Source organism: Podospora anserina, chromosome 4 (assembly GCF_000226545.1).
Source record: "Podospora anserina S mat+ genomic DNA chromosome 4, supercontig 4".
Lineage (NCBI taxonomy): Eukaryota > Fungi > Ascomycota > Sordariomycetes > Sordariales > Podosporaceae > Podospora > Podospora anserina.
Window position 1 is genome coordinate 32,497 of NW_001914850.1, and position 13,571 is coordinate 46,067.

Below are 13,571 nucleotides of genomic sequence, written 5' to 3' on the forward strand. Positions count from 1 at the left end.
CGGCTCCCAGATATCGAAGCAACGACCAACTTTTGATGCGTGGATGCCTACAACAAAGAATGATCCTACGTCTATTCTTCAACACCAAAAAGAACTCCGGGCTATTTTACAGTAATCATCTCTGTGGGCCACCATAGATTGTTCCTGAACAGCGCCCAAACCCAACACGTACTCCCTTGCCGTCATCAGCACAAAATCCTCTCAGTGTAATGCTGTCACCATCCTTCAAAAACGTTCTGGCATGCATCCCGGCCAGCAATACTTCCTTCTTCCCGTTCTCAGTCATCTCCAGCAAGCTCCCCCTCTCCTCGACACCACCTGGGCCACTAATTGTCCCAGATCCAAGCAAGTCACCAGGACGCATCGAACAGCCACCCAGAGTATGATGCGCAATCATCTGTGGAAATGACCACATCAAATACTTCGAGCTTGTCCTTCCAATGGTAGTTGTGCTCCCATCAGCAGCTATAAAGTATATGTGTCAGTCTCATCCCCTCTTCCAGTTGACAATAACCAGGTCAACAGCACTCACTTGTCAAATCGACTTCCAACTTAATGTCAAACACTGTTTTATCCTCCTCGCCCTTCAAATACTCTTGCAGTTCGGTCTTGTTATCAATCTCGGTCTTCACCTTGAACGGCTCTAGCGCATCTGCCAGCACCACCCAGGCACTAATTGTCGTCCCGAAGTTCTTGCCATTGAACGGCCCCAGCGGCACATACTCCCAGGCCTGAATATCCCTCGCGCTCCAGTCGTTCAGGAGCACATAGCCAAAGATGTGCTCCTCAGCCTGTTTCACATCTACAGACTCGCCCATTTTGTTAGGCTTTGAGATGAAGCACCCAAGCTCAAGCTCGATATCCAGTTTCCTCGTAGGCCCAGTCACAGGTTGCTTTGGCTCAGCTTTCGGGTCCAGCAGTATCTGACCTACTGGCCTCCGAATTGGCGTCCCATCCACCACGATACTCGATGCCCTACCGTGGTATCCAACCGGTAAGTGCGTATAATTTGGCTGGAGGGCGTTTTCTGGCCCGCGGAACATGACACCAACCGCATAGGCATGGTGATAGCCTGCGTAGAAGTCGGTGTAGTCTCCAATCTCCATTGGAAGGTGCATCGTAACATCGCTCAGCCTGCTCAAGGTTTTGGTCCTGGCATTCTCGTCATCCCTGAGGAGCTCTGCATATGGCGTGTCTTTGTGTAATAGATCCTGGAGTCCTTTTCGTACAATTCTGTGCACCGGCCGTCCAAGAGCAGCGAAACCGTTGAGGGTGGGTTGGCTTAGAGCATGGTCAAGCTGATCAATATCAACACCTGAGAAGACGTCGGCGAGTTTCTTCTTGTTCACTATGGCCAGCCATGTTTTCAAGTCCAGTGCAAAGCCTCCAATGGCGATGGCTGGGCGGAGTGTTTGGTCCTCCGGAGTGCTGATGATGCCGAAGGGGATGTTGGCGAGAGAGAAGTCATTTGAGGGGCTGTAGTGGGAGATCCAGGATTCGTTAGCCATCTTGTCCGTAACTCGTAGTGCTTGGTCGTATAGGTGACTTTTGAATGAGTTGAAAGAGCTGTTCTAAACATTTATGGCTTGTGCCGCTTGAAGAAGGGTGGTGCTTGAGTAACTCCAGTGCGGGACTGGCCCGATGGAAGCCGAGCACCCCACATTGGCCGTTCCCCGCGATTCCACAGTTCCTTCGGCACTGCATGAATCCGCTCTCGGCCCGCAGCGACCAGACTGCCGGTAGGTAGCAATTAATGAACATTAATTTGAGGTTGTACGAAGTACCTGGGGATGTTGGTAAACATTCTGTCGAAGGAAAGAAAAATGAAGAAAAAGACAATTGACCCAGGCCTCATTGGCTTGGATGGACGTGACCTCACCTGCTCACTCATTGAATCGCGTCCCAACACACAGCCTCCCAGATCTTCTTCATCAGATCCCAACATCCACATCACACCTCTCGCTCACATCCCCCGTCATCTCTCATATCATAATCCCAAATAACCTCGTAAACCTCTCCACCGGCAACCCCTCCTTCTTCCCCTCCCACGCCGCCAGCCTCGCCGCCGCCTTCGTCTGCCTTATCAACTCCCCATCCCTCACCAGCCAAAGCGAAACCTCACACCCTTCACCCCCCAGCTCCTCAATCCTATGCTGCAACTCCCCCCACAAGTCCCGATTGGCATACTTCCTGCCCGACCTCACAGCCTTCGACTTCCTCCACCGCCTGCCCACCCACTTAGGCAACCACTCCGTAGCCCCCTTGACGATATACTCCAAATCCGTCAACACCACCACCCTCCTCCACCCCTCCCCATGCCAACTCCTAAACTGCAACGCCGCAATCACAGCGCGGAGTTTAGCCCGATTGGAAGTGTGATCCATTACATTACCCTGGGGTTCCTCCTCAAGACAGAAGGCGATTGTCCCGGTAATGGGCCCATTGTACTACTCTGACAAAGGGAGCGTCACAGCCGCATTTAGGATTCCAGGTGAGTTCTTGAACTTGAAGGAGGAGCTGCCAATGGGAGGGGAGGATTTATCCGCGTGGCGGCCGTTATTGATACATGACGCGTCGATAACAAGTAAAATTTCCCTGCTGTTAAACCTGTTGACGAAGCGGGGGTGGACTGGGCGGTCGGGGGCGCGGACGGTTTGCAAGGGGAAGTGTTCTTCCGGTGTGAGGGAGGGGTCTTCCGGGTGGAAGATCGAGGCAGGCCTGATGCGAGAGCGACGAGTGAGTCTCTTCCTCGAGGGGAAGAATTGGGTGTTGGCGGGGTCAGGGGAGGCGATGAAGATGGCGAGCTCTTCGTTCGTTGTTGGGAGCTGAAGCGGGGTTGGGACGTTTGGTGTTCTGAGAGGTGAGGTGAGGAGGGCACGACTAATGACTTGTGGCAGGTGGTTGCGTTCTTGAATGCGGACTCCCGGCAGCATCGGCCAATCAAAAGGGAGAAGGGGACAACCAATCAGAGGAACAGGAAACAGACCTACCAGGAGAGGATCATTGGGTCCAGAGTATGATCCAGGAAACGATCCGGCCGGCTCTAGGGATCATTAATGGAAGATAATAATCCAGGAAAATGGTGGTCTATATAATACGGAGGAACTAAATAGCTTATAGATAGTTCCGCAGTATGTAATACAAGTTACATTCGTTGGTTTCAGACTATCGTGATAGAGACAAGCCATTGTTGTGCACTGTTTAGCTGCACAGAACCAATTGTCTAGAAATGTCACAGTGTCACAGTTAAGCCAACATGCAGGTTAGACAGTACGAGCGGTGCAGGACGTGCTCAGCCAATCGTTAGATTAGATAAGGTCAACCAATCAGGAGGTGATCAGGGTGATCGGAGCATGATCACCATGATCACGGACTGGGCCAATAAGGACGAGATCAGGGTGGCTTGGCCATGATCAGTTCAGAGCCCTGAGGCCTATATATACGGAGGAACTAGATGGGCATCAGATAGTTCCGCAGTATGCAATACAAGTCACATTCGTTAGTATCTTGACAATTGTGATTGAGACAAGCCATTGTTGTACACTGTTTAGCTGTACCGAACCAGTATTGTTCAGAAGCGCCTTCAACTAGTATCCCTTTCAGAGGTTCTGGACAGGGGTTCGTCACACATAGAGGCCTACATCTTTCGCCAGATACCGGATATGTGCATCTATCAATGTTGGATTGTCTATAGTGAAACTGTGAACGAAGAGGAGAGAGAAGTGGACTGGAGTGAACCTAGTTCAACCCCTCCCTCTTCTCAATCTCCTCCTTTGACCAGCACCACTTATCCTGCAACCCCTTATCCAACACCTTCTCATACACCCCCTTCTCCCACCACTCCCCCCAGCTCGTCAAAAACATCTGCTCCCTATCCTTCGGGAAATCATCCCTCGTGAACGCAGCCAGAATGCTCTTTGCCCCATGCTCCACGCTCTTCGCATCAGGCATATCCATACTCAACTTCATTCCCGAGCCCCTCCCAATTCCAGTGTTAGGAATCAGCCCCGGAGAAACTGCAACAACCCTGCACTTCCCCTCCAGCCTCCTCCGCCACCACTGCGCACTCAACAAATTCAAGAACTTTGTCTGAGAGTACGTGTCGTTGGCTTCCACCCCAGACCCAACTTTCAAGTCCTTCTCCAACGTCGAGGGGTCAGTAACCCGACGGATGGCGCCCGAGGAAACAAAAATGATTCTCGTAGAGGAATCAATCAGTTTCTTCTCGAGCAAGTGAACGAGGTAATGCTGGGCTGTTTCCTGTCAGACCTAATGGTTCGAAATCAAAATGATGATGTCAACACCACTTACAAAGAAAATTAACCACAAACGCCTCACAAAACCCAGACTTGGACTCCTTCGCGGGCTTGTCTGTCCCGTCAGAGACCGCAGCGTTGAGGAGCAAGTAATCGATCTTTCCGTCCGGGCCGAGACGCTCGAGTGTTGCATTGGCGAAGGAGGCGGTTGACTTTAGACTGGAGAGCTCGAGGGGAAGGATAGACAGGATGTGATCAGTCTTGGGGTACGAGAGCGCATTGTAGTCTTGACCGGAACGGTTGGTGTCGCGGGCTCCGAGGACAAGGTTGAGGTGAGTGGTGGAGGGGCTGAGGGAAGTGGGAGAGCTGAGGAGTTGTTTGATGAGTTCAAAGCCCTGGAGAGTAGTGTGAGTGAAATGAACTCCAATGAGGGGATCAGCGGGGAGTAACATACCAACCCCGACGATGTGCCTGTAGCGACGATGGTTTTGGTAGCTTGTGCTATGGAGGCAGTCATTTTCAGAAGTTTTTATTAGGTAGTTCAGATTGCCAGTGTGGATGGGATGAGATAATGATGATTGTGAGCAGGTTGGGATGAACCGAGGGGAATGTGTCAAAAAGCGAGGGATTGAGGGGGGTTAAGTGGGTGCGATGATGTAATCACTTCTCAGGCTACAAAAAACTGGTTATACAACACGGTCAACAAGAGAGAATTCAACTTTACAACTAATGCCATATTAAGAGACTGCGATGTGCCTCTTTAAGCCAACTTTACAAACTCGGACACGGTGCAACACAAAATCCGCAAAATCCGCCGATTGGTAATCCAACTGAGTGACACAAGTTCAACGCATTGCGCTCATATCACTCCTTGACATTACTGACATCATTGATCAAGTCGTTTGGAGACCAGGGAAAAGTGTTACTGTCGCCAGTCTGCGGTTAAGGGTGTCTATGGTGTGTTGCAGGGTCTGTATCAGTCTCCAATATGCAGACAGTAGACGAGGTGCTTCCTAAGTACAGGGGTGAATAGGTAAGGTAGTTTCTCAAGCAACTGTACGCAAACCCATGTTAGGAGTGCGTCCTAGAAATAAAGCTTTGAGTTGGATTTCCACTGTTTTAAAGGCGGGTCTGGTGCAAGAGGCATATTATTTTCAACGTCTATCCTAGCTTTCCATACCCGCTATCCTAGCTTTACATGCTCGTTATCCTAGCTTTATACGGCCCCTATTCTAGCTTTACTAGGTCTGAGTCTAGATTTTGTTGTGCAATCTTCTTTCAATTCAAACCCAATCATAAAGACCGGCGGTATAAGGGAGTAGGTGCCATCCATAAAGGGATAGTAGCCACAGAGTCAACATCACTTTCAAAAATCTCACAACTTTTATTGCAAAGTAACAGGACAAAAGACGAAGGACCATCCTCCCTCATTATAAAATAGTTAATATATAAAAGTAAGTTTACCTATATCATATTATAAACTATACTTTAAAGGATAATTATTCCGCCTTCAAAGATAGTTAATAGGCCTTCAAAATACTTCAGAAGGCCTATTGACTATTTTTAAAGGCCCATATATTATATTTAAAAGCCTATGGACTATCTTTTAGGGCATGTTAACCTACTTTGGTGTCCCAATTATTTTGTGGCAAGGGTACCATCATGTCTTGTCTCACTATCAACTGAATCAACTCGCAACTAGAACATCTGACACAATATTGCTGCGGTCTATCGCCCCCCAAACCTGCCATTATCGAGTACTTCACGACCCATATCGGTCGATAGAGGGTAGCTAGACAAAACAGACTAGCTTCCTACATAAAACAGCCCTTAACATACCAGGCATTTGCACAAGCCTGCATTGAAAGTTCTTTTCTCCTGGGCAAAACCAACCCCTACTTCGTGCCAAGCTACCAGCCATGCAGCAATATTCCAACCTACTCGCCATAATCACTTTCAAACACTGCAATTATTCACAGATTTCCCTACGCAAAGGTTCAATGGCCAGGGCACCCGCTATTACATTGAAATACTTACCGTAAGAACTGGTGCCCCTGAACTGTTATGCACCATCACTTCCACCACTACCACCCACTGAATCCATCACAGCTTCACAAACGGGCTTCAGTTGGTTTGTCCCATTCACAGGTCAAAGGCAGTGCGAGAGATGCACGCAACAATCGGTGAACAGCGAGAAGACGATTTTTCCATACAAATATGGGGTTAGCAATGCAGAAACACCCCTTGATCAATTGTTGACTATATGCCGAAGACAGCTAGAGGCGTGTTATTGAGGAGGCTTGTCGAATTTATGTCTCCACTCTCGGTCCATGATCTTACAATCCAACCCGTTTGTCATGTTGTTCCAGGCACTCCACACCAATATGTCCCAATTGGCCGTACTATTCACGATGTGCATGGTATGCAGTTTTCCGGGCCCTTTGTCAGCTTCATAGACGCTATTTTCAGCCGTCCCCCACTTCATCCCCTTCCACTGAACCATAGATTTATGGGGGATACCATAGAAGCAGAGAGCAGGCAGCCGCCCAGTTCGCACCCTTCAAGCACAGCGCAGGTATATGATATCGTTGACGTCTTGATTCCAGAAGGCCTTGGTCCTCCCGTTGTAGAACTCGACCATACCCGACTTGCTCGAATTGGCAATGATCTGGACACCAATTCCGTCGCCAGAGAGAACCTCGAACTCCGGGTGTACAATTGACCTCCAATCTGCGTGGTGTAGAAGGTGTAGTATTGGGGGGCGGTGTTCGAGGTGAGATTTTGGGTGATAGCAACACCAGCGCGGAAGGTGGAGTGACGACATTCGACGATGCCGTCGCTGGTGACTGCGAACTCGATCCACTGTGTATAGTTGGTAGCTGAGAAGAAGGGCATGGTGATGTTCGCTTCCGCCAAAGAGATAAGGCTGCCGCCGGTTATCCGGACAGAATGGCCAGCTTGGTTGAGAGTATACCAAGGGGCGTTGAAGCTGGCGTTATTGCCCGTGAATGGGGAGATGTTGCCGGTCAAGTTGAGGGCCGGCAAGACTATAGCAGAGGAAGGCTGCCAGAAGTAGGGCTTGACAGGAGGTGTGAGGGCGAAGGCAGAAGCCACGAGGGCGAAGGCAGAAAAGCAAAACTTCATGTTAACTGCGCCTGGGGATGTAACCGAGAGATGTTTGCGGAGATTTCGGTTGCAGTTTGGGTACGGCAAGGTTCAAGGAAATGAAAAAAATGAAGGAAAGAGGAAGACTCTTTACACTGGAGGATGGCGAGCATGGTAGATGACGACGAGTAAACACCAAGCTCCCGTTTCGTTGCCTGCCACGAGACACAGACCCCGATGGCCACGAGGTGCCAAAGTGCCACCATCGGTTTGCGCTGTTTCGCAATCAGCAGTGGCTCACAAGAGATGAAAGCGGTATAACTGAACCTGTCAGGGAGGCCCAATACGGAGCATGAAAAAATCACGGCCGGTACCTGATAGATAGCCCTCTGACTCCGCTTCGTGGCAAACAAACGGTGATAGAATCTCAATTCAGGGGTATCACCTTCACACATGCAACGACCGTTCTACTCCGCCCAGGTTCATGTTCATTCGAGTTATATACATTCGGGAACACACGGATCAGTCAACTTCATCCGCAATCTCAGCCCCCTCGGGAGGAGTATATGGGTGGCTTCCTTTCCATGCTGCCTTGACATATCTGCAATTCGATTACTGATTAGGCACGTGGTTCTGGGTAAAGCAAGAGCAAAACTTACTTGGTATGGCTGCCCCTGGCTACCAGTTCTCCCAGGGGGTTCGTAAAGGTAACCTTGGTGAAGGCCAAGGTTGGGCCAACTGTACAAAAAGTGTCAGTCAGAGCATAGGGCAGAGATCCTGAACAGCATGTACGTACTCTTTTCGCACTCCGCAACCGCTTGAAGCTTATCTCCCACTTTGCCCCCCGATTTGAGGTAGGTGACGTTTAGGTCTGTGGAAACGCCAGTAGCATACAGACCTTCCGAGGCGACGGCTAGGGAGCCACCCAGGTCGACCAGACTGGCAATTGTGCCTCCATGGATGATCTTGAGGCGGTTCTTGTGAGGGTTTGTAAGTAGCTACCTTGCAAGACGACAAGAAAGCCGCAGGGGATATATACTGTGTGGTCTTTCGTTATGTCCAGCTCAAGATCAACTCTGCCCTTCGATGCATTCACAACACGTAGCTTCACCACCCTGGTCAGCAACTTCAGGCTTCAGACGATCAGGGGACTGCGACTCACATGGGGTCCGAACAGTCTGAAGTCAAATACAGGGTTAGGTATATGTCCCTGAATTCCAGATCGCAACCCCGAAGACGTACCTCGGCTCCAGACCAGACTCGGCCATGAAGGATTTGAGAACCTTTGTCACGTTAGTAACCTGAGGTGTTCCTGGAATGGGCACAAGGGACTTGTCATACCGATCTCACAAATCTTGTTGGCTGCAGCTTCACTCCGGTCATTTTGGTAGCGCTCCGATACACACAGTTTACCCGAGGGTTTAAAGGAGGGTTCAAACTGCTTGAAAACATATCGCATTCAGCTGGTTGAGACAACCCGAACCCCCACTTTGTGACGTCGTGCGAGTCCCGCCCGATAACCGGCGCCGGGATGTGGGGAATCCGACCATGGCTATCAAGGTGCCCGTTTGGTCGAGATGTCAGAGTCTTCATTGAGAACCATGCTGGCTGACTTTAGCAAATGATCATTAAGTAGGGGATCTCGATGAAGATGCTCCCATTGAACCAAGGGTAGGTGTGTTTAGTGTAAACCTAGACATGCACCAACTGGCGCGCACCTTCACACCCGACAGCACGGGAGAGCAACGGAACTAGCCGAAATGCGGATCCCTGTTCAGCCATCCCTGCTATTCTTTTGGCGGCAGCCTTCTAGATTTTGGGGATGCCTGCCGCTGAACAGTGCCTGCGACAATCAATCCACGACATCTCAGCCAAACACCAACTACCTTCGCAATTCCGTGCCTTCGATATTTGACGATACCCCCGACGAATCCAAATTACATAACCGCCAAAGAATGCGCTAAGTGAAACCTAAGCCGCCTGAAATAATCGAGGGAATCGACAACGAAAGCCAACGCATGTGCCGGGCAGCCAGCCGCCATCATGTCGTCCTTTGGCCCCTCGTCCTTCTTGCTCGACGATTACTTGGAGAAGCTGCCAGGCGCAACGTTTCGAAAGCTGTACCAGCAGCCTTCCACCGCCTTTGCTATCTTTCGGCGCATGCTTCCACCTTTAGGTACACGCCTCCCCCTTCTCTCCGGACCACCGTGACTAACGGACACGCGCCTACAGCAAAGGTATATGTTCAGGCCCTGCTATACAGTCCGACCCCCCTTACGACAAATGATATCGAGCTCTGGACGCGACCAGAAGGCAAAGGCACGAGCAATAGAGCGATCGCGAGGCTGCGCTCACTACACATCGCCCAGTTATCACAGTCGACCAGGGCCAAGAAAGCACAAGATATTCAACTCACAGCCAACTTCAAAAAATCTCTACGACTCGCCCTCGAGGGCGGCGGATCACACAACAGCTTCGGCGTACCAAGCACATTACCTACCGACCCAAAGATACACATCCAATATCTCGACCAATGGGCCGGGAGAATATGGCAAGACATCCTTTACTACGTCGTCAACAGCGTCCCCATGAAAGCCAACGAGTCCGGCGGCCGACACGGCTCCGGAGGCGGCGGCCCAAAACGAGCAGTCCGCGAACTCCTCAAAATGGGCGGTCTCGTCCGCGAAGGCGCCGGCGGTCTCGTCCAAATCAGCGAGCATGGCTTCAACTTCCTCCTCCAAGAAGCCAACGCCCAAGTCTGGACCCTCCTCCTCCTCTGGCTCGAAGCCGCCGACCGCAACAAAGCCCTCGCCAAAGAGCAAGGCACCGACATAACAGGAACAGCCATCGACAATGTCGAAATGCTCTCCTTTCTCTTCATGCTCGCCTCCCTCGAGCTCGGCCGCGCATACGACACTTCTGCTTTGACCGAAACCCGAAAGAACATGCTCCCCGCACTGGCTGACTTTGGCCTGATATACATCGACCGTGACAGACCACAGCAATACTACCCAACCCGATTAGCCACCACTCTTACCTCCTTATCAACCATGAGGTCAGTATCAGCCAGCATCGATGCCGCCACGAAGAAAACCCCCGGTGACGCGGGCAGTCTGGGAGCAGACTCCACCCCAACAGCACCGGCGGATGAAAACGGCGGGATTGTAGTTGAAACAAACTATCGTATCTATGCTTACACCTCCTCCCCTTTGCAAATCGCCATCCTCAAGCTGTTCTGCCGGCTACACATGCGGTTTCCAAACATGGTCACCGCCAGATTGACGAGAGAATCAGTCCAGGAAGCCATCAAGGAAGGGATCACGGCGAACCAAATCATTGACTACCTTGTCGCGCATGCACACCCACAAATGAGGCGCGCCGCCGCGGCGAGGGGCACGACGGTAATCCCGCCGACGGTGATGGATCAGATCCGACTGTGGCAGCTGGAGAGTCAGAGGATGCAAAAGACGCCAGGGTTCCAGTTCAAAGACTTCGAGAGCGTGGAGGAGTACAGGCAGCTGGCGGAGTACGCGACCGAGATAGGGGTCTTGGTTTGGAAGGATGATCGGAAAGGCACGTTTTTCGTCAGCAAGGTGGAGCAGATTAGGGAATTCTTGAAGGCAAGGAAGAAGGGGAATTAGGAAACGACCCTACAAGGGAACGTGCTTTTCTGGGATTCAGAGTAACATGGCTAATGATCATTGTTGAGCGAAAAGTTCTAGCACAACGGTTTTTTCTCACCGGGAAACCAGAATCAAGCTGAGATAAAACATTGGCCCAAACTAACTTCCTCGCATTAACCTAGCAAAAATGCTACCTCCATCAAGACGGGTATCTAACTTATACTCATACAAATCCACATGCTCTTTCTGGCCCCCTAATGTACAGACCACTGATCATACACACACATCCCCTTACATCATCCCCATCATCATCCCACCCCTCCTCCTAGGTACCTCCTCATCATACGCATTCACATGATGAGCATGACAATACCCACTACCACCACCACCACTCCCCGTAACACCACCCAAACTCCTCCTCAACCTCTTCACAATCTCCCTCCCCTTCCCCAACCCATAAACCAAATGCTGCCTCTCCCTCTCCCTCTCCGCCCTCCCCCTCCCACACGCCCCCTCCATCGTCTCCCCACAAGGAAGCAACACCGCCCTCCCCGTCTTCCTCGCATACGCAATCCTCCACGCCCGAAGCGACTCCCTCGCCGTCTCAGTAACGCACATAGCCTCCAAATGAACCAACACCCTCCTACGCCTCGCATCATCATCCGTCAACATCGCCGCATTATTAACAACCACTCCCCTACCCTGCGTATAATAATCCCCCTCCACAGTCACCACACTCCCATCCTCACTGCTCAAGCTCGAGGCATAACCCTGAACATGTACACCACTTAGATGTGACCTCTTGGGACCAGGAAACCCCAACGTAGGCGGTAAAGCCGGCACCACCGAGTCAAGCGAATCACTCGATCCCTCAAAAATAGGCGACACAGGCGCAGTGGCTGTTCCAGATAGCCCAACCGACTGCTCATACGAGGGCGGTCGAGAAAAAAGCGGCTTGTGATAATACGCCGCCGTTCTAGTACTAGCCGCAGACCCGGGCGGCTGCTGCTGCTCACGGGTACGCGTCGAGTAGGGCGTCGTCTGGAGAATGGCTCCGCTCGTAGCAGACTGTGGGATCCGGCTCACAGGCCCCTGGAAAGAATGCTCATGAGAAGTAGTCTGCCGAGACGGCAGTCCCTGATTATACCTCGCTAACCCTGCCAACTGTGGTACTGGGCGAATAAGTGAATATGCCGATGCCGAAGGGTTGTTCTGAGCACGGGCTGCGGAGTTGCTGCTGCCGGTTCCTGCATTGCCTGAGCGGTTCGTCTGGGCCTCAACAACCATGTTGAGATTCCTGCCAAGCAGCACTTCATTATGGAACTTGTCGTCAAGGGCCGCAAAACGACCCGACCAGTACTGGGACGGCATTGCCGTGGTGACGAATCGTGGGTTGTCTGGTAGAGGGGGAGATGCCTCCTGACAGGGGGGTTTTTGGCATTGGCTGTCATTCAGGAGGGGCTCCATGGAACATCTGGTGGCCACAGGAGGTTGTTTTCGAGGTATCGCAATAACTGGCGGGGTGACCCTTGGTTGGGAAGAGCTTGAGCTATCATTTCGACTAGTACTGCCATGGTGAATAAGGGAGGCCCGTGACAATGAGTTGGTAATGCTAGAGAGGACACTGAAAGTTCTGGATTTGGTGAGCAATCCCTGTCGAGGGGGAGGTAATGAAGTGTTGTCAGCAGGCCTCTGGTTCTCTGTCATCCGGCTGTTGTCAATGCTGTGGTAATCTACCGTTGTAACAAAAGGGGTCGGATGTGGGTAAGTGCTTGCTGGCTTGGACATGTCTGAGGGACGCATCAAGTTGGTGTCCTCGAGAGGCGTTCCGTTTCGAGTTACTCTGCCGATAGGCCCACTGATTGGGATTCTGGTGACAGAGGTAGATTTTCTTGCCTTCGTTTCGGAACGGGTGGATTTAGTTGAAGCGCGTCTTTGCACCCAGCTGGAGGTGTGTGTCCAGCCATGTCGTCGAGCGGGCGGTTCCATGACTGGAGGAAAATCCTGAAGGCTGCCACGACCACAGAAACAATGGCGAATACTGCTGCACCGGCGAGGGTCGCAACCTGAAACAGGAATACCAACCAGAGGTTGACGACGTGCCTAAGAGTCACCAGATCGGTTTGAAGCGAGCACTTTATAACAGTGTAGGTCGAGTGAGACGATAGAAGTGTGATGCGAACTGTGGCGAACAGAATACGACTAAATAAGACAAACAAAATGACAAGTGCAGCAGTAAGACCTTTGAGGGTGGCGTCAATGTCTTTGGCGGTGGTTGAAAGCAACTCAAGCTGTTGGAGCTTCCTGTTGATGCCGTCGATTTTCTTTGAAGTCTCGTTTGCAACGCTGTGGAGGGGGTGTTGGGAGCAGAGTTCGTCGTCCGAATTGCCGGAGCTTGCGTCCGAATCTGCGCAGCAGTGCAAGTTACTTCTGTTCATGGCGGGTCAGCGGGGCATAATGGACTCAATGTTGATTGTCGAGAAGAAAAGCAGGGAGAGAGATGTATGGGGGAGATGGTTACAAGCGGGACCAGCTGCAGACAAACACCCAAGTTCATTGACGGCCACATCCATGCTACGCACCTTCC

At 51.4% G+C, this 13,571-nt stretch overlaps 6 protein-coding genes across 6 annotated transcripts; 1 reads left to right on the forward strand and 5 right to left on the reverse strand.

The window, feature by feature from the left end:
* Window positions 1-115: 115 nt before the first annotated feature.
* PODANS_4_4110 (uncharacterized protein) lies at window positions 116-1,508 on the reverse strand (the record flags this gene model as incomplete). Its single annotated transcript, XM_001905703.1, has 2 exons — window positions 116-465; window positions 533-1,508. The coding sequence occupies 2 exons, from the start codon at window positions 1,506-1,508 to the stop codon at window positions 116-118; spliced, it is 1,326 nt and encodes a 441-aa protein (XP_001905738.1).
* Window positions 1,509-1,982: 474 nt separating this feature from the next.
* Window positions 1,983-2,384, reverse strand: PODANS_4_4100 (uncharacterized protein; the record flags this gene model as incomplete). Its single annotated transcript, XM_001905704.1, has 1 exon — window positions 1,983-2,384. The coding sequence occupies one exon, from the start codon at window positions 2,382-2,384 to the stop codon at window positions 1,983-1,985; it is 402 nt and encodes a 133-aa protein (XP_001905739.1).
* A 1,354-nt stretch (window positions 2,385-3,738) lies between these two features.
* Window positions 3,739-4,773, reverse strand: PODANS_4_4090 (uncharacterized protein; the record flags this gene model as incomplete). Its single annotated transcript, XM_001905705.1, has 3 exons — window positions 3,739-4,253; window positions 4,312-4,651; window positions 4,711-4,773. The coding sequence occupies 3 exons, from the start codon at window positions 4,771-4,773 to the stop codon at window positions 3,739-3,741; spliced, it is 918 nt and encodes a 305-aa protein (XP_001905740.1).
* Window positions 4,774-7,883: 3,110 nt separating this feature from the next.
* PODANS_4_4080 (uncharacterized protein) lies at window positions 7,884-8,954 on the reverse strand (the record flags this gene model as incomplete). Its single annotated transcript, XM_001905706.1, has 6 exons — window positions 7,884-7,962; window positions 8,021-8,099; window positions 8,158-8,359; window positions 8,401-8,476; window positions 8,604-8,644; window positions 8,703-8,954. 6 exons carry the CDS (start codon window positions 8,952-8,954, stop codon window positions 7,884-7,886), a joined length of 729 nt encoding a protein of 242 aa, XP_001905741.1.
* Window positions 8,955-9,379: 425 nt separating this feature from the next.
* PODANS_4_4070 (uncharacterized protein) lies at window positions 9,380-11,002 on the forward strand (the record flags this gene model as incomplete). Its single annotated transcript, XM_001905707.1, has 1 exon — window positions 9,380-11,002. The coding sequence occupies one exon, from the start codon at window positions 9,380-9,382 to the stop codon at window positions 11,000-11,002; it is 1,623 nt and encodes a 540-aa protein (XP_001905742.1).
* A 273-nt stretch (window positions 11,003-11,275) lies between these two features.
* PODANS_4_4060 (uncharacterized protein) lies at window positions 11,276-12,973 on the reverse strand (the record flags this gene model as incomplete). The annotated part of the gene is made up of 1 exon (XM_001905708.1): window positions 11,276-12,973. The coding sequence occupies one exon, from the start codon at window positions 12,971-12,973 to the stop codon at window positions 11,276-11,278; it is 1,698 nt and encodes a 565-aa protein (XP_001905743.1).
* Between the last annotated feature and the right edge of the window lie 598 nt (window positions 12,974-13,571).